Source organism: Lissotriton helveticus, chromosome 5_1 (genome assembly GCF_964261635.1).
Source record: "Lissotriton helveticus chromosome 5_1, aLisHel1.1, whole genome shotgun sequence".
In the NCBI taxonomy this organism is placed as follows: domain Eukaryota; kingdom Metazoa; phylum Chordata; class Amphibia; order Caudata; family Salamandridae; genus Lissotriton; species Lissotriton helveticus.
Genome location: NC_136065.1, coordinates 969,570,730 through 969,591,400, shown reverse-complemented (window position 1 = coordinate 969,591,400; position 20,671 = coordinate 969,570,730). Strand labels below are relative to the sequence as shown.

The 20,671-nt window shown below is 42.1% G+C and overlaps 1 protein-coding gene across 1 annotated transcript in view; it reads right to left on the bottom strand.

Moving 5' to 3' along the window:
- Nucleotides 1–20,671, bottom strand: part of STK32C (serine/threonine kinase 32C) — a 1,542,229-nt gene that overhangs the window by 176,763 nt on the left and 1,344,795 nt on the right. Inside the window, exons 7-8 of the mRNA XM_078643478.1 lie at nt 15,061–15,164; nt 14,843–14,959 (exon numbers count right to left, since the gene is read on the bottom strand). Of these exons, the coding sequence (XP_078499604.1) occupies nt 14,843–14,959; nt 15,061–15,164 (221 nt within the window). The remainder of the gene's footprint in view (nt 1–14,842; nt 14,960–15,060; nt 15,165–20,671) is intronic.

Sequence of the window (20,671 nt, the reverse complement as noted above, 5' to 3'; positions counted from 1 at the left end):
TGTTTTAGCATGCTTACACCCTGCAAAGATGAACGAAGAAATGAATTTCACAGAATGTTCAATAACTAATAGATTCCTATTCTACTGAAAGTACCACCCATAATTTAACAGATAGTATCTATTCCTGGCAGGTCGAATACACAATAGAAAGACATAATATACTTATAATAATTTTGAAAGAATATTTTTGTCACAATGTAAACGTGATATCTTAGTAAGTCAATATTTTGGACCACATTATAATGAAAGAACAATACGGATTCCTATACCAAAGATACCTATATTGCAGAACCTATGTAGTACATCAAATGCATGAATAGTAAAATGCAGATTTACATTTCAACTTTTTCGTGGAAGAAATATGTACTAATTGAAATTTAGGAGCTTTAAAGGTACTAAATGTTAATGGGGTCCCATGTGTGACATGACTAAAAGGGCAAAAGCCGGCATTCTATCTCAACATCGCTAATAAGAGGCAATAAACACATCATCAGGAGAATACACCTTGCAATGTTTTTCACCGAGGCCTGAGCTGAAACGGAGTACAGTATCCTCTTCTACTGTCTGATCCTTTCCCTGCCTTTAGGTTTCAATAATTGAAAGATATCTCTGGCCCAAAAATATGGCTCCACATTAGCATCAACCACTTTGCCTTGTACAAATGTGAATCTTCAGAAAGCACTATTGGTCTTTATAGAGAATTAAGGTAGAAAATATTTTTTAAAGTAAAAGAAGGCACACTAATTTCTTTCAATATTTGAATGAATTTGAACATTGTTAATTTTGATTTTGTATGTAGCTCATCTTGTACATTTAAAGCACAAATACAGTTAAATACTAGTGCTTAGTTGTTTAATTTTTTAAGTAAATAAGGATATGTGAACACATGCTGTAGGTCAGGCCTTTCAAAACCTCTTTAGCTTAATCCTAGAAAGGTGAAAAATAATAGTTCTTGTTACATGCACTCTATCGATCAATGACAAAGAAAAACATTAGAACGTTTAAAGAAAGGTATATGCAATCAAACACTCACACATTTACACAGATACACGCACAGAGACTGACAGATGCACACACATATACACACCTGTTACAGATGTAAACCCCTAGAAACAAGCAGTGTCATTCCCACACACAACCAAAGCAGCAATGTAACTAGAAATGGCATGTTCAATAACACAAAAAGCCTTTCCATTTTAGTACTATACAACCATCCTAGACCTTATTTTCGAATTTAATGCCACGGACAATAACAACCCGCCTTTTTACTGCCCCCCCCCCCTGTGCCCTTGTGAAGGAATCTCAAAAGGCTTGCACAGATAGAGAAACCAATAGTTTAATCTTTGTAAGTGGTACCAGGAGTTCTTGAGCTGATGGTCTCAATAACCTCCGTACACTATATGATCAGAAGTATGTTTATTTTTGGTGTTTTGAAGTGACACCCTCTGAGCCATGAGCCTAGACATCAAATAGTTTTGATCATCCGAAAAAAACATAGACTTAGACTAATTAGTTTAAATCGACTAATAGGTCATAAATTATACCTTTTATATGCATCTTTAATGTAGCATCAGTCTGAGCAATTTAATTATGTAAACTCTATTATTAAAATCATCTTGTTTCTTTTTGTTATGGTCGTAAAATACAACATCCTTGCTTTGGAAAACAGTTTACGGGCACTGACAAGAAAGGGCGCATTATCAAATGTTGATAATTTGTCTCAACTAGTGGTGCGTGTACACCACAGAGGAGCGGGGGAGGGAGCGCGGCACAGTGGCGAACACGCGCTGCTGTGCATTCTAGCCGCCAGTGGGAATAGGCGGAGCAAAGACGGGACATGCGCCCGCCTTTGCCCAATCGCGTGCCTTTAAAAAAAAAAAACACACGAAAGCCAATGCCTGCCAGCGAAAGCCTGATCACATGCACAAGCGTGTGGTCAGCTTTCTAAACCCCTTACAAGAGGTCTCGCGCTGCACGACAGTACTGCGCACTGCAACACTAGGCGCGAGACCTAAGAAGGGCTGTTAATAATGCCCCAAAACTTGGCACTGCTCTTCATGGTACTTGCCTCAATTAAGTCCCTCCATTATTCCTCCTTCATTGCTGCCTTACATCTGGCTAATTCTGCTTTATACACCCTTATGTGGGTTACCCTTGAACTCTACTCTAATGTTCCTTTCAGGTTCCTAGCAGCACTTTAACAATCCAAATCAAACCATCTGGGCATCAAGATAGCTAGTAGCCGTGCACAAACACTAAGAAGATTGGATATTGTAGAAGAGATGACTTTAAAGGTTTCTTTAATTTCATCTGGATCTGTTAATGGGGCAGTACACATAGCTAGCTCAATATCACAGGGGGCGTGTAAAGAGTTGTAAAATGTCTCTGGAGTTAACTGAGCCCATTTTAACCTTCTTCCTCCATCGGTTGCTCTCAGTACTTCACTCCTCCCTTTTCCCTGGTGGACACCAAAGAATGCCCACTGATCTGCATACACTGGGGGTTATGGTTGCTGTAAATACTTGCCCCAATGGAAAAACCTGAGATCATCTCAAGGAGGGGCAATAATACAAGAATGAAATCAATGATAGTCTCCACCACTTCCTTCAAAGGTTGGGTTGAGAAACTTACTACGTGGGTCCAATGTGCACAAGGACGAGATTAAGTCAAATTTATCTAAGAAATCATTGAGAGAGTCACCTTGTGCGTTAAGCTCAAAAGGAATACCCTTCACACATCAACAACCCAAATCAATAAGATTAGTTTTCCTTGCCTTAAGTTTATCTCTTGAAAAGGAGCCCAACGAAGATATATAACAAACTTCTGAGAGACAAGAAAATGAGTTATCAAAATACACTAGTCCTAATTTGCAAGACCCTTTTCGTAATATCAATTATTTTAAGCAGGGATTATCTATAGGAAACGCTGATACAGTACAATATAATGCTAAGGAAACATAAGTTAAGAGGCCAGCCACCCTTTGATCTTCCTGAACTCAAGGTGACAGCCGGGACACAAAAGGATGTCTAATCCTCCAAATGGAAATCATTTGTAGTTACCCACGTTTCCTGTAAGCAGATAATATTACACTTTTGTATAAAAAGAAGCCATGAAGAATCACAAAACTTATTAGCCAATCCCACGATATTCCATGAGATAAGATTACAACCCTTTACACCCCTGTTACTACAGCCTAGCAAGGAAATGTCCTGTTGGCAGTTGAGTATCCTAGGTTCCCAAAGTACTGCCTCACTCAGTCAACTGCAGGCGCCCAAGGTGCCCAAAGGTGCGAACCTGTTCGATAAAACAAGGCGGGACTGCCCTCCGTATAAGTCCCGATGAACAAGAGGAGAGTTGCATCGATTAATGTACCAGCATGCACTACAAACCCAACCAAACCACATCTACACACCCTACTATCCCAACTACCACACAAATCCACAATCACCTACAAACAGTACACAACTCTATCCTATACCACTAACCAATACACTCATCACTAACACAATGCCATTCAACACCATACATAACTACATCCCATTCAGACACACTCTCCCTGCTGTAATTACACCTAACAGACCACCTTATATCACTAACAAACATATAAGCATCCTTCCATCAGTTGTTCAACAAACACCCTCCTCTCCCTTCTACCATAATAACACTAACGCAAAACATGAGCCTGCACTGCACACCACCACACTTTGTAACTCTTGCAACAAACCAGTCTAAGATAAACACTCTACCTCACCTCTACCTTATTCCCTCCTACACACAACCTACACTCTACTCATAAACACATCACCACCCCCTCTACGTCACAACCTCCTCTCACAAACAATACTACACAACCAAATCCATTGCATGAAACATATACATCAGCACCCTTTTTCACTACTCCTCAAAAGCAAAACATATCACACAGACCAGCACAACAAGATCTTCAAAGCGCAACACCTCGTAATACTTACCGTCACAAAATACAAACATATACCCAACTTTCAAACCACACAAAGGAACAAACTCCAATGCCAAGCTTTCACTCTTCCACCACACCTAACACAGATATAGAAATACAGCACCTCTCTTCTAACCGCCTCTCATCCATTGAACAATTTAGAACATTACTACATGACCCACATGCTGCACCACCTCCCCTGACTCATACACCTTCCGCCTTAAACACACGCAAAAAATATAAGCAACATGCCACACGTCACAACTTTGCTTCCCCATGTCTACTTCACAACAATGTTATACCACAAAAGCAACACAGCACTCCAACTCACTCTCAAACACCATCTCCAACACATACATATGCAGACCCATCAAAATGCCTTCTTAGCATGCTGGATGAGGAACAGGATACAGAACAGCTACACTATTGCTATCCTAATACAGCTAATAACAGCACTAAAACACATCTGCTACAAACCCACACATACTGATCACTCTTCTACCAAACAAAGTCCCACTATCACCAAAGGCCACTTACTAAATTGTCTACTAATAAATGCTCGATCCCTCTCTAAAAACAAGCATCACATCTACGACCTTCTCACCGATGCAAAACCAGACATACTATTCATAACCGAATCAAGGTTGGGAGAAAATATGGCTCCAGTCCTGCATGAAGCCATTCCTCTAGGCTATCAAATAATCACCCAAAATCGTATAGCCAAAAAAGGAGGTGGTCTAACTGTTGTATTCAGGCAAACAATACATGTCACTAAAATTGACAACATCTCCATAAAGAATTGTGAGGCTCTTCTAACAAGATGCAATCCTACACCGTCTTCCTCCTGTAACTTCCTGCTCCTTTACAGACCTACACCTAGCAAGGCAACATTCCCAGACGCACTTCTAGACACAGTTTCAAACCTGATAACAATACACTCCAACCTATGCGTTCTGGTTGACCTTAACATTTGGTTTGATAAACCCAATATGACCCATCCAAAAACTATAATCACCTGCCTAGATGCATTGAACCTGCATCAGATTTTCCACAATCCGACACACACCGCTGGACATATCCTAGATGTCATTTTTGCTAATACTGAACTCTTTACCTTTCAAACTATAACTCCAGTCACATGGTTAGACCACAACTTGCTTGCCTCCCAACATAAAACAACGCTAAGCGACTCACCTAAAACTACCTTACATCCATCCACCTATCGGCCGTGGAACAAACTCAATTTGGAACACTTGGAAACACAACTAACATCCAGTACAAATCTGGAAACCATAAATTCTGTTCAAAATCTATATGAGTGGCTACAGGAAGCGTTTGACAATAGAACAAAAGCGCCTTGGAGAATGATAGAAAAAAAAGACATAAAACAACAAATTAGAAAGCTGCAGCGTACCTAGCTCAAAACAAACACCAAACAACAATGAACTACATCTACCAAAATGCAATAGGGGTAATACAGCTGGGATATGTCCGCGGTGCTCCCTCCCCCATGTCTTTATATAAAATGGCTCCCGTGAGCCGCTAGCTGACGAGCTCAGGGAGTGCCTGCATGCCTTGGAGTGGTGATGGTCCTGAGAAGATTGTGGCAGCATGTCCGGCGACCGAATGATATTTTCCCTACTGATGATGGCAGAAGCCTGAAACACGTGTCTAGGGATACGCGAGAGAAGAATAATGGCACTGGCCTTGAACTTTATGAATTTTGAACCGATCAAATAATCACAATGAACTACATCTACCAAAATGCAATAGAGGTAATACAGCTGGGATATGTCCGCGGTGCTCCCTCCCCCATGTCTTTATATAAAATGGCTCCCGTGAGCCGCTAGCTGACGAGCTCAGGGAGTGCCTGCATGCCTTGGAGTGGTGATGGTCCTGAGAAGATTGTGGCAGCATGTCTGGCGACCGAATGATATTTTCCCTACTGATGATGGCAGAAGCCTGAAACACCTGTCTAGGGATACGCGAGAGAAGAATAATGGCACTGGCCTTGAACTTTATGAATTTTGAACCGATCAAATAATCACAATGAACTACATCTACCAAAATGCAATAGAGGTAATACAGCTGGGATATGTCCGCGGTGCTCCCTCCCCCATGTCTTTATATAAAATGGCTCCCGTGAGCCGCTAGCTGACGAGCTCAGGGAGTGCCTGCATGCCTTGGAGTGGTGATGGTCCTGAGAAGATTGTGGCAGCATGTCCGGCGACCGAATGATATTTTCCCTACTGATGATGGCAGAAGCCTGAAACACGTGTCTAGGAATACGCGAGAGAAGAATAATGGCACTGGCCTTGAACTTTATGAATTTTGAACCGATCAAATAATCACAATGAACTACATCTACCAAAATGCAATAGAGGTAATACAGCTGGGATATGTCCGCGGTGCTCCCTCCCCCATGTCTTTATATAAAATGGCTCCCGTGAGCCGCTAGCTGACGAGCTCAGGGAGTGCCTGCATGCCTTGGAGTGGTGATGGTCCTGAGAAGATTGTGGCAGCATGTCCGGCGACCGAATGATATTTTCCCTACTGATGATGGCAGAAGCCTGAAACACGTGTATTGGGATACGCGAGAGAAGAATAATGGCACTGGCCTTGAACTTTATGAATTTTGAACCGATCAAATAATCACAATGAACTACATCTACCAAAATGCAATAGAGGTAATACAGCTGGGATATGTCCGCGGTGCTCCCTCCCCCATGTCTTTATATAAAATGGTTCCCGTGAGCCGCTAGCTGACGAGCTCAGGAAGTGCCTGCATGCCTTGGAGTGGTGATGGTCCTGAGAAGATTGTGGCAGCATGTCCGGCGACCGAATGATATTTTCCCTACTGATGATGGCAGAAGCCTGAAACACGTGTATTGGGATACGCGAGAGAAGAATAATGGCACTGGCCTTGAACTTTATGAATTTTGAACCGATCAAATAATCACAATGAACTACATCTACCAAAATGCAATAGAGGTAATACAGCTGGGATATGTCCGCGGTGCTCCCTCCCCCATGTCTTTATATAAAATGGCTCCCGTGAGCCGCTAGCTGACGAGCTCAGGGAGTGCCTGCATGCCTTGGAGTGGTGATGGTCCTGAGAAGATTGTGGCAGCATGTCCGGCGACCGAATGATATTTTCCCTACTGATGATGGCAGAAGCCTGAAACACGTGTATTGGGATACGCGAGAGAAGAATAATGGCACTGGCCTTGAACTTTATGAATTTTGAACCGATCAAATAATCACAATGAACTACATCTACCAAAATGCAATAGAGGTAATACAGCTGGGATATGTCCGCGGTGCTCCCTCCCCCATGTCTTTATATAAAATGGCTCCCGTGAGCCGCTAGCTGACGAGCTCAGGGAGTGCCTGCATGCCTTGGAGTGGTGATGGTCCTGAGAAGATTGTGGCAGCATGTCCGGCGACCGAATGATATTTTCCCTACTGATGATGGCAGAAGCCTGAAACACGTGTCTAGGGATACGCGAGAGAAGAATAATGGCACTGGCCTTGAACTTTATGAATTTTGAACCGATCAAATAATCACAATGAACTACATCTACCAAAATGCAATAGAGGTAATACAGCTGGGATATGTCCGCGGTGCTCCCTCCCCCATGTCTTTATATAAAATGGCTCCCGTGAGCCGCTAGCTGACGAGCTCAGGGAGTGCCTGCATGCCTTGGAGTGGTGATGGTCCTGAGAAGATTGTGGCAGCATGTCCGGCGACCGAATGATATTTTCCCTACTGATGATGGCAGAAGCCTGAAACACGTGTCTAGGGATACGCGAGAGAAGAATAATGGCACTGGCCTTGAACTTTATGAATTTTGAACCGATCAAATAATCACAATGAACTACATCTACCAAAATGCAATAGAGGTAATACAGCTGGGATATGTCCGCGGTGCTCCCTCCCCCATGTCTTTATATAAAATGGCTCCCGTGAGCCGCTAGCTGACGAGCTCAGGGAGTGCCTGCATGCCTTGGAGTGGTGATGGTCCTGAGAAGATTGTGGCAGCATGTCCGGCGACCGAATGATATTTTCCCTACTGATGATGGCAGAAGCCTGAAACACGTGTCTAGGGATACGCGAGAGAAGAATAATGGCACTGGCCTTGAACTTTATGAATTTTTAACCGATCAAATAATCACAATGAACTACATCTACCAAAATGCAATAGAGGTAATACAGCTGGGATATGTCCGCGGTGCTCCCTCCCCCATGTCTTTATATAAAATGGCTCCCCTGAGCCGCTAGCTGACGAGCTCAGGGAGTGCCTGCATGCCTTGGAGTGGTGATGGTCCTGAGAAGATTGTGGCAGCATGTCCGGCGACCGAATGATATTTTCCCTACTGATGATGGCAGAAGCCTGAAACACGTGTATTGGGATACGCGAGAGAAGAATAATGGCACTGGCCTTGAACTTTATGAATTTTGAACCGATCAAATAATCACAATGAACTACATCTACCAAAATGCAATAGAGGTAATACAGCTGGGATATGTCCGCGGTGCTCCCTCCCCCATGTCTTTATATAAAATGGCTCCCGTGAGCCGCTAGCTGACGAGCTCAGGGAGTGCCTGTATGCCTTGGAGTGGTGATGGTCCTGAGAAGATTGTGGCAGCATGTCCGGCGACCAAATGATATTTTCCCTACTGATGATGGCAGAAGCCTGAAACACGTGTCTAGGGATACGCGAGAGAAGAATAATGGCACTGGCCTTGAACTTTATGAATTTTGAACCGATCAAATAATCACAATGAACTACATGTACCAAAATGCAATAGAGGTAATACAGCTGGGATATGTCCGCGGTGCTCCCTCCCCCATGTCTTTATACCAAACAAGACATACTTCACCTACAGAAAATTAACAGATTATACAAGTCTGCTATCGAAGAAGCTAAGAAAAGGTACTATTCAGACAGAATTTAAAATGCTGAATGTGCAAATAAAGAATTCTATAAAATACTCAATGAATTTCGCAAACCAAATTGGCTAGAAGGAACTCATCCTGTTACTCAAGATTTCACAGACAAAGTGGCAAATCATTACACGGACAAAGCAGGCACGTTGGAATCGTACTTAAAACAGAAACAAAGCACCAGCACTAACCCTTGTACAAAACAACAATCCAGGAATGCTCTAATCAAGCCTCTCCGTTCCTTCCAATACATCTCACACAATAAATTTATGGACCTGGTCAAAGCAAGCAGGCCTGCCGGCAGCCCTTCTGACCCCTGTCTGCCACAACCTTTCAAGACAATTCTTTTAACAAACTCTGCTGCCACTCCAGTAAGAAGAATCATCAACGATTCCATAACTACTGGAATATTTCCAGAAGAACTCAAAAAGTCATACATACGCCCTTTGCTGAAGAAAACAAACTTGGACCCGCTGAACCCTGACAACTACAGACCCATTACAAATGGGCCGTTCCTGGGCAATCTGATAGAAAGAGCAGCGCGTTCGCCCAGATGTCACAATTCATTGAAGAGAATGACATACTTTCAGACTTCCAAACAGGATTCTGTCCGGGAAGAGGCACTGAATCTGCCCTCCTTGCCATCTGGGATGACCTAAAGAATACAGTTGACCGCAACGGGGTTGCTGCGCTACTCCTCTTGGACCTCTCAGCTGCCTTTGACACGATTGACCATGACACTTTGAAACAAAGACTCTATGAAGTCGGCATAGAGGGAACTGCTCTAGACTGAATCGCGTCCTACCTTCGAAACAGAACTAACGTCATCCATACCCCACCTTTCTTGTCCAAACCGTACTCCACAAAAGCAGGGGTCCCTCAAGGTTCTATCATCTCGCCCATGCTTTTTGACATCTACATGAAGTCATTACCAGTACTGAGCAATAAATTTCACCTTACGTGCTATAACTAAGCAGATGACACGCAAATCCTCTTTCAACTGGAATGCCCCAAAGACATTCAAAAATCCCCAATGTTCAGATGTCTCAGAGCCGGGGATCAGTGGATGACCTGGGGCCATCTCAAATTGAATGCTTCAAAAATTGGAAACATTACAACCCGCTTGCCGCCTGGCCTGTTGAACTGGGATCACTGCCTAAAGTATCGAAGGAAGTATGAAACCTCGGAATGACCATGGACTCCATGCTGTTGATGAATGCCCAAATGGATAAACTAGCAAGATCAAGCTTTGCTAATATAAAAAAACGCTGCAACGAATTTTCCCTCATTTGGGATTTCCACACAAGGTCCAAGCTGCCATCTCCCTTGTTCTGTCCAAACTCGATTACGCCAATAGCCTCTACCACGGATCACCTTTAACGACCATGAAAAGACTACAATGGATTCAGAACTCGTCTGCCAGACTACTCTTGCATATCAAACCGCGAGACCACATCTCCCCTGCCTTGAAAGCCATACATTGGTTACCGGTTGCCAGACGATCCACGCTCAAGCTGCTTTGTATCACCCACAAAGCAATACATGGAATGGGACCGCCCTTCATCAGGAATAAAATCACCAAACACATTCAACAAAGGAACCTCCGCTTTAAAGGAGCATCTTGCCTCAAAATCCCACCATATAAGGTGGCACATCCTTCTCTGTTCAAGCAGCCAAACTATGGAACTCTTTACCCCCCAACATAAGGTCCACCGACAACCATCTTATCTTCAGAAAACTACTCAAGATTTAGCTCTTCCCCACATAAGCACCATACGCAAACAGAAACTTACAGCATATCCCTCTGTATACATGCATTTTTTTCACTATAGATATGTACCTATCTTTGTGTATTACTTTGTATAAACATGTAAAATAATTATGTTGTTGAGAGAACAAATAATAATAATAAATAAATAAAAATAATCTTTGTTCTACATGTACATACTTCCATTGTGCATCTATGTACCTTCCCTGTACTTGGATCTGTGTGTCTGTTACTTTTCTCCTGAAAAAGCATATCCAATGCACTACCCTATTTCTCATCCTGTGCCTCTATCAATACCTTTAATCTACATATACTTACCTCCTTTATGTATCTATATACTTTCAATGTAATTATGGATCTATATATTTATCACTTTCTTCTAATTTAGCATTTCCAATGCACTACCCTATTTCTTAGCCTATAATTCGCTCAATATATCTTCTAGCCCAACCTTCTGACTCATCTCAAACTTCTTCTGCTACTACTTCCAATGCACTACCCTATCTCTCATCCTATACATCTATCTATATATTCGCTACATCCACTCTCTCATTTATCCCAAACCCCATACCACTACTATGATTGCCAAAATAACCCTTTCTAGACTCTCTCCAACTCTACCCCTCCTTGCATCATCTGACACCTCTTTTACTATACCGATCCACTAAAACAAACCTTTCTAAACTCTTCCCTCTGAGCCTCCTCCTACTGCTAAGACCTAAAAAAAAGAAAATCCTACACTCTTTTATCCCTCCACTATCCTTTTCAATCGAAATTAACAGACTATCATGTTCACTTCTCAAATTCCACATTAAACTATACTAATATACTACCCAAATAACTGAATAACATATCCACTACTCAAATTACTTCATATTTTTGTACTATACTAATTTTCAACAGTAATCCTTTAAGGGTTCCGGAGTGGTGTGCTACTCGCCAGAAAAGCCTTTCAACACCCATCAGGGTTAACCAGTGCTATATGAATGCAAATTCTTTCTTCCCCTTTCATCCCTCCGCTATCCTTCTCACTCCAAGTAACTGACTAATATCCACCACTGAAATTACTTCATATTTCGCCATATTAATTCTCCACTAATCCTTTGTAGGCTTCCTGACTAGCGTGCGTCAACAAGCGCTATATAAATACAAACCTTTATCCTTCTGCTATCATTCCAAATCCAAATAACTGACTAACCTATTCACCACTTAAAATGTACTTTTATGTTTCACTATACTAATTCAACACTAATCCTCTATGGGTCCCGGAGTAACATGCTACTTGCCGAAAAAGCGCTTTGACGCCTCGTCAGGAGTAGGAAGCGCTATATAAATGCAATTATAATACAATACAATACAATTTAGGGCCTGATTTAGAGTTTGACAGACTGATGCTCTATCACAAATGTACAGTTGGATAAAAAAATTACAGAATCAATAACATTTTGAATAGATAACCCACTAAATTGTACATCCAGTAGTACAACTCCCACCACCTTAGCCCCTTCGCCGTGGGGGTAATTCCCCCGCTGTGCTGAGGGGATGGGGGGCGCGCACAGCGCCCCGGTGCTCATGACTAACTCAGCTCATCACGCAGCACGGTGGGGCTGTGCTCATGACGAGCTCAGTTCGTCACGGCCACACCCGTTTCCTCAGAACGTTTAGCACAGCAGGGGAATTATCCAGGTGTGTGAGCGCCGCAACCGTTATGACGAGCTCAGCTCGTCATGAGCACAGGGCAACCATGCCTCATGACGAGCTGAGCTCGTCACGAGCACACATGAGGTTAACAAGCCAATTTCACGAACAACAGTCATTTTTTTTTGTTCAAATTCAATTGTGGTCCTTTAAAAATGGGTTTTCTTGTTGGCTAGGGTTTGCTCCTAAACCAGGCAAAACTCACCACTCTAGTCAGGACAAGTAGCTTACACACCAAAGATAGCCAGTGCTCACCCCCTTGGTAGCTTGACGCAGAGCAGTCAGGCTTATCCCCAGAGGCAATGTGTAAAATCTTTGTGCAACACACACCCACCAGTATCCTACTGAACACACCACAAAAGAGACTCTGCAAAATACATAGTATATTGTACATACAACATAGACCAAAATGACATGAATCATAAGTTCTGTGCATATTATGCATCCCCTCAGATACTACTCATTAGTCTGACAGTGGAAGGCAGGATGACACACGTGATAGGCTAAAGGCATAAAAATACATGAATCATCAATACTGTGTATACCTTACAAAGCCAGAATGCAACTGATCCAGAACAAAACACAAAAATCACAAATATCGCCCTAAACACATAGGGTGCAGCGCACCTGCACTCCTATATGTGGCAATATAGGCACAAAATGTAGGGTGTAGCAACACCTATATGCCTATGACAGGTAATTCAGTAACGTATGGTGATCAAAAAGCTAACCAGTTGCAGGCCAGGAGCCTCCATCAAGGACTCTCCCCTTGTGCACGACAACCCGTTTCTGTGCTTCAAGTGACCCCCAAGCATGTGCTAAAATGGGGTGGGCACACACACACAGAAATCATGCAGGAAGGCTTCTCTGGTTCCCCCCACTGTCAGAATACTCAAAGGCAGTTGTCCCCAAACATGCAGTGCAGCTGCTATCAGCCTCAGAAACCTTTTTTTTGTGGTTCCCTTGAAACCTTTGTGCAAGGTGGATCTCAGCTGGTCTTGGAAGTATTCTGAAAATCCCCCAGGGCTACTTTTAGAGTCTTTACAGTAGTTTTGCAGAGTTAGTACAGTAAATGGCAGATGCTTCTGAAATGCTTCTTTGCAGATTTGTTGGGCAGCCTTGGAAAACATGGTGATATCCAATTCGAGGGTTAGCGGCACTTCTTGTGAGGATTGCAGGTCCTCGCCCAAGCTTGTGATTGCAGAGGCAATGCACTTTGAGCTGCGTAGAATGAGAGAGTGCTGCTCCATTACCACATGTGGTGGCCAGAGCGCTCCTGACTGTCAGTTGGTACACCGGGCTACAGTTCAACACCACACTCCTCAGGAGCACATCTGGGACTCACCGGCATTCCTAACGCACAAATTTTATGAGTAGGGTGAGCTGCTGCAAACCACAAGGTCTATGCTGAGTCAGCGTACAACGCCCAAGGCACTTGGGCCACGCCTTAGTATAAAGCAGCCATATGGATTTTGTGGAGTGCAAGGACTTTGATAAACCTGCCACCTCACAGAGAAAACAGGGGGGGCAAGGCAACAAGCCCCTGGAGCCATTCTGGGGATGTCTTTAGATCCTTCCCGGCAGGGCAAAGATCAGCATGCAGCATGGCAGCTCAGCAAAGCAGGGCAGCAGTTCCTAGAAACAGTCAGACTCAGCAAAGTGCCAGCCCTTCTAGCACAGCAACCTCCTGCAGTTTCTTCTTAGTAAAGTAGTGTATTACCAACATGGGGTTCAGAGCCCTTTACATATACTCAAAATGCCTTTGATCTGGGGCACTTCAAAAAACCTTAAACCCTGGCTCCAGACGTACTGTAGGGGATAAATCAATCAATCAATCAATCAATCAATCAATCAATCATAACACTTGTATAGCGCACTACTCACCCGGACGGGTCTCAAGGCGCTTGGGGGAAGAGGTCCGCTACTGCTCGAACAGCCGTAAATTAGCCCTTTGTGTGAGGACAGGACACAGCCTATATAAATGTAAGTGTGAACCCCCTCTCCCTATCTCAGCCCATGAAGGCTATCAGTATGTAGATGAATGCCCCTGGCACCTAACCCTTCGTGTGTTTGTGGCTGTCTGGCCAGGGTTACAGCTATACTTATGTGCATACTCTCCAGACATGGATTGGAGAGAGGCTGCAGGCACCCAGAGCAAGGTTAAGAGCAAAGAAATGCCCACTTTCTAAAAGTGGCATTTCTAAAATAGTAGTGATAAACCCAGCTTTACCAATAAAGAGGGTTTATCACTACTATTCCAACCATACCACACATGATAGAGCTGTACAATCATATTCCGGACGTCGGTTGCATAGCAACTTTACTGTCACTGGTTGAATGTCTTACTCAAAAGATTCAAAAAATGTCAATGTGCTTTATTTTTTAACTAATATTCACTTAAACAATAGTAATTACACTGCGACTTTACATTATGTAATAAAACCAGTAATAGTAATGAAAGTTGCTTACCTTTCGTAGCAAAGCAATCATGTCTTTGGACCACACCGAGGCATATTGAACTGTCACTGTGCTGAACAATTGAATTAGAGATTCTACAGGGTTACTTGAATGGATGTCGTAAGGTCTCTAGAGAAGAAGAAAAAAATTAAACTATACAACAATGATACCTGGGGCAAAACAGGCTGCATAAGAAAAGGGGTGAGGAAATATTAGTCCGTTTTGCTTACCCATCCTCGCAGAAGTTCAAAAGCCATTACGCCCAATGACCACCAGTCCACTTCGAATGAGTAGCCGGTGCCGCCATTCATGAATGAATGAAATATCTCAGGAGCTTTGAGAAAGGAGAAAATACATTTTATTAAACCCTTTTGTAGTTTACAATGTCAGTGTTCCTTTGTCATGTTTAGGTCTCAGCACCAGACAGATCAAGTAAGGAGTTTTGATTTTTTGACGGATAAACAAAGCGAAATATGTAAGTAGTTTTCAAATGCAAATAAAAACAATATTTCTAAATTGCCAAAGGTTCAAGAGAAACTGTGTGAGCAGTGAATTTCAGAGTTTCTGCTAATAACTCCGATTGAGTGATAGGTAAACATCATGACATTTCACAAACTTCTCGTAGGGTTCACAAGACAAAGCTGCCATTTTGGATAGAGAAGATTGCACATCAATAGAAAGAAGGAAGTACTAGCAGGGTTGTTTAAAACAAAAAACGGAGCAAGAAACACCACTGGCCTCTTAAATATTAGACGTGGAAATAAGAAAAGTGTTGTGTAAGAAAGCATGGTTAAGTAATGTAAGCATGTATGAGCTGTATTAGAAATGCAGATATAGAGAAGAGCACTAATTTGATTTGTTAGAAGATATTATAATAAAACTTCTTGTATAAAGAGATAGATACATAGTCCAAGTAACGAAACTCAAAGGCATTAAGTAAAGGAGATGAAAGAATGTGTCAGACAAGGACTATGGTTCACTTTCAGGGGAAAAAGAGAGAAATGTAAGGCATGATACAGGTAGAAAATCAATTCCTGATGTATTTCATTTGGTGGAAACATGTTACAGTATTGTGAGAGAAGATGGGCACTGCCCCATTAAATAATTACTTAATGGCTCGCAATGGAAAGGTGTCCTTTGTGGTAGAACTGAATATATACAGCATCCATTTGTCCAATTTTCTGAGAGAGATGGTGATAAATATTGTGATGAATGAGTCCTCGAGTTAGAAAAGGAAGCTTACGAACAGCAGGATTTGTTGGACGAAAATGCACTCACAAAGTGTCATGGGTGTGTTGAAGGGTCCAGAGATATGTTTAGTCCAAATTTAATAAATTATCCCCTTAGTACATATTGGTAGACTGTAGTGCACTTTGGGGGATTCGATAACAGAGTGAATTTACAATCCTTAAGGCAAGGATGTGAGAGCCACTGTGAGGACACTGTACTTGAGACCTCATGTTGAGGATAAGGTGTGTATTATACTTAATTATTGTTCTTGACTAGAAGGGTCAGTGTCTTTCTCATGATTGGATGGCTTTGCTATTAATCTCAATTGTCTTTTCCTCAATTTAATTATTGTCCTTCATACTTGAGGGGACTCTTCATTTATTTTCTATTGAGCAATCGAGTGGAACCGTTTGTGTTTCCTTGATTTCTTCCCTTCTTCACGCACACATAGCATGCTCTCTTTTAATTTCTTCCAAACTCTGTACCTCGCTCCTTTTCCCTTTTCTAATCCCTCCATCCCACTCCCTGTGTTACTATATTTTCATTAATTTATTTATTTAGTGTCGAGGGCCCAGCACCTGCAAAATGTTACTGCTTTGTTTTTGCTTTTTACACTTTGAAACACTTGTTTTTCCCTTTTTCAACATATTCATTTATCATTCCAAATAGCCATCTGCAATTTTTGAGCAGTAATTTAAGAAATACCTGCTATGCTTCACAACACACACATGCGAGCAGGTCATCATGCATGTATGCACATGTGTCACAACACAGGAATGAGCATCAATGTTTATCTTGGAATGGGTTTTCTCAAATGCTTGCAGGCCTTGGTTGCAAGAAATTTGCAAATATGAGGAACCCTGTGTTGAGTAAGTCTATTCTCTGAGGGATAAGAGGTTGGATGTAATGTGTCATTGTTTTAAAAAGCAGTGAACGATGGGAGTCAGCTTTTTCTTTATTGTCAAAGTAGGTTTAGCTTCAATTTACCTTTTTATACCTGCTAGAAATACACAAAGGGATTCCTGGTAGAGATAAACATTTGACAGGGGCAGAGACCTGTGCCATCAGTGTGGATCCCTCACTCAAGTGATGGTAAATGGATGTTCCAAAGCATGATTTGCCTTAGGATCTTGAGAATAGCCTGAAACATCTAAGTTTGTGGCCATTGAAAACTCCACTCTCCACCCATAAAAGGGTCATAAATTAACTCCAGCACAGGGCTGGAATAGCTCCTCTTTCAGGGTGGGAAGATAAATGATCACACCCAGATTTGCTGGAGTTGTAGGTGAAGGGGTTTCTCCCTGAGGAACACCAAAAGAAAAATATGCATTTACATAGAAGGCTCCACTCCCCCTGTATTGAGTATCTACCACGGAGAGCCGCCTGTATGGAAAGTAACACAACCCACTCATCTCAAGAAGCTTTGCAGGCTTGACTCCTGGGATTGTTTGTGAATTTCTAAAAGTCATAAATCTGCAGCTGCACAGCTATGGGTGCAGATTTGCGAGTCTTTTTGTGAATTGGGCCCATTGTATTTTTCTCATTGTTTCCATTGGTAATTTGGTAAATAACATTTAGTGCAACAATTCCAAACATCGCTAACAGCTTTTGATGTCAACCAATTTAAATACTGCACACTAAAACATGTTTCAATCATCTGACCATGAGCAACTCATTCAATAACTACTGCTACAAATCTGCTTGCATGTAGGAAAACATACACAGCTAAAGAATTCATCTTGAAACATGAAACAAAGATGTATTTGATTGATACAGAGTGAAGAGAGTAAATGCATGAATGTCGAAATCAGTGTTGAAACTCATGGGCAGCATACACTGGGAAAGGGTATAGGCTTTCTTCAAGTTTACATTGTTCTTCATTAAAAGTAGTTATTACTAAGGAATCATTATAGGAATTCCCATCTTGTTTTAGCTTTAGGGAACTTTTTTCTACTGACCCACATTTTTTTTTACTTGTGCAGGAAAAACATCAGAAAGGTCTCTATTTGGGGAATAGGAAGCATATTTTTTTTTAAATAAGTAGATATGTTTATTGTTAGATTATTTAAAATCTTTACAATAAAAAGCACTAGTTATTTAAAATATATTTTTTTAAACTTATATTATGGATGATTTTTTTTTTATGCACAGTCAAAAAAACAAGGAGATAAAAGTAGTCAAAGAAAGCCTTGGAGAATAGCGAGGCATTTAGGGTGACGGTTGTTTTATTGGCACTGTCCGAATAGGTGAGAAAAACCAAAAGTGGTGATGGACGGAGCGTTGACAATACAAACACTCATCCCCAGTCAACTGATCTGGGTAAATAGGTGACAATTTCTTCATTCAGGAGGTGGTTATCAGTCTGTTGTCAAGGCATGTTGAGGTATTAACCCCTGGCGATGTTTTGCTCCCTTTGTGAGTGCCTTTTCCATACCATTGATGTGCTTTACTGTTCTGGCAACAGAACGTGTTTCTGATGAGTTGAAGGAGGTGTTTCCATTGGGGGTGCGAAAGTTTCCAGCGAATTTCTTGTGTGGTTGCACAGAAGCAGATGGTGTAGACCAGGTTTTTGGCTGCCAAGCCACATAGCATATATCTTTGTTTCTTAAAATGGCAAGCAGTGAATCTGCCCCATTCGGGGTGCAATACACAACGTATTTCAATAACTCCTGTTCACTTCTACAGATTTTCTGTGTCACTGAATAGCTTGTGCATTATTTGAAGATGAATTTGTGAAGTTGTTTTGGACTCACAATTCAGCAGGACCCGTGACATTTTTCTGAATCTATCAGCCCCACTCAAATACTTAGCACAATCCTTGTCAGAATGAGCCACAAAAGTCACTAAATAAAGCTGTGCTTAAACCTCTGGTAGCCTGGAACAAACATTGTCAGGCTTAACTTAGCAGCAATGTGTAAAGTGTGTATGCAGAACCCAAACAGTAATAAAGTAAAAACACAACACAAGAAAACCCCAAACCATTACTCAAATAGATTTGATGTTAATAAATAGAATGGCACCAAAACGACCAACATCTATTCTGTAGACTAGTGATATGATTTGTTTTTAGTTTTAGGTGGAAATAGCACCTAAATGTACAAAGCCAGGAGTTCGGGCCAACTGCGATAAAGTGCGGATCGGATACAGGGACCTGGTTAGTCCCACAAAGGAGTTGCCTTCTCAAGTCTGCCATTGGTGGAGCGCATGAGGAGGAGGCTGTCAAAATGAGGAGAAGGTCAGGCATCATGGACGGTCTCTTTTGTAGCATGAAGAGCTAGTCATTGCTGGAGTGCGAGTTTGCTGGGAGCTTTGCTCTGGTCTTCACCATGGTTGGTCTATTCTCGGCACGAAGAGGTCACTTTGGGGTTGCAAAGAGCCTAAGCCTCTGTAGTTTCACCTTTATTTCAGGAGGAGTACCCTCTCATGCCAGCCAAGGGCACAGGATCTTTGGGGAACCTCTTGGGGATCAGGACTCACTTGAGCAGAAGCCAGCAGCAGGGCTCAGACAGGTCCAGGCAGATCCTGTTGGTGCTAGACATCTGGTCAGCTTCCGGGATGCCTCTGATAGAATCTTGTGTACTTGTATCTCAAACAGGACATCAGCCAACTATCCCTTGGAGTCACTTCTGGAGAACCAAATCCTATCTTACTTCTTCACACAGCAGAGCAGTTCTTCTTCGGAATCATCTACAGCTCTGGGAGTGTTCTAACATTATCCATAAAGAGAATAAAATAGTCTACTGCATACGTCAGTGATATCATGGCAGCAGACACCAAACCATCCACATGAAGGTTGTGAATGATGGAAAGTACAAACAAATGATATGCAATATACAGACTTCTTAAAGAGCAGGCAGGAATTTTCGTATTGTCAGATTAAAGATCAAGGTTACCTTGTGTCAGCAATGATGATATAGAAGTGAGTAAACATGACGGAAGTGTAGACAGCTCCTCTAACTCAGAGGAAATAATCCCTAATCTAGACTTACACTTCGGAACGCCCTAAAGAAGAAGAAAGTACCACTGTTCCAAAACTAAAAGATCTTTGCAACCCAAACTGCTACTGGCATTCTTGAGAAGATCCAAACTGATTGCTTCCAATAGTATTGTTGAAAATGCAGTTAAGAACTCCTTAAGTATATATATAAGAGGAGCAACTCATAAGTAGAAGAGAAACTCAGGCCCATATTTTTAATTTGTTTATGCAGCACAACTGTGCTGTGTGAAATGGAACGTGTAGGAATTGGCGCAATTACCATTCTACGGCGCATTCTTGTCATTTCCTTGCACTGGCACATGCTTGGCTGCCTAGCACCACTTCCAGCACCCTTGCATCATGGTGTAAGGATGCCTGCACACTAGGCACTATTGTTTTTGTGCAGGAAGGTACACCTTCCTGCGGAAAAAAAATCTGAAAGGTATTTTCCTCTTTCTATGTGCCCTGCAGAATGCAGCACACACAGAATCAAAAACAAGTAGAAATAAAGATGTTTTTCCTTGTTACACCACCCCAGGGGAGGCGTAACATTTTGACGCATTACCAGGTCTACCACTAATGGTGAATCTGGGAGTGCACCAAAATCCATGGGTGGATGAACGGGAATACTCACG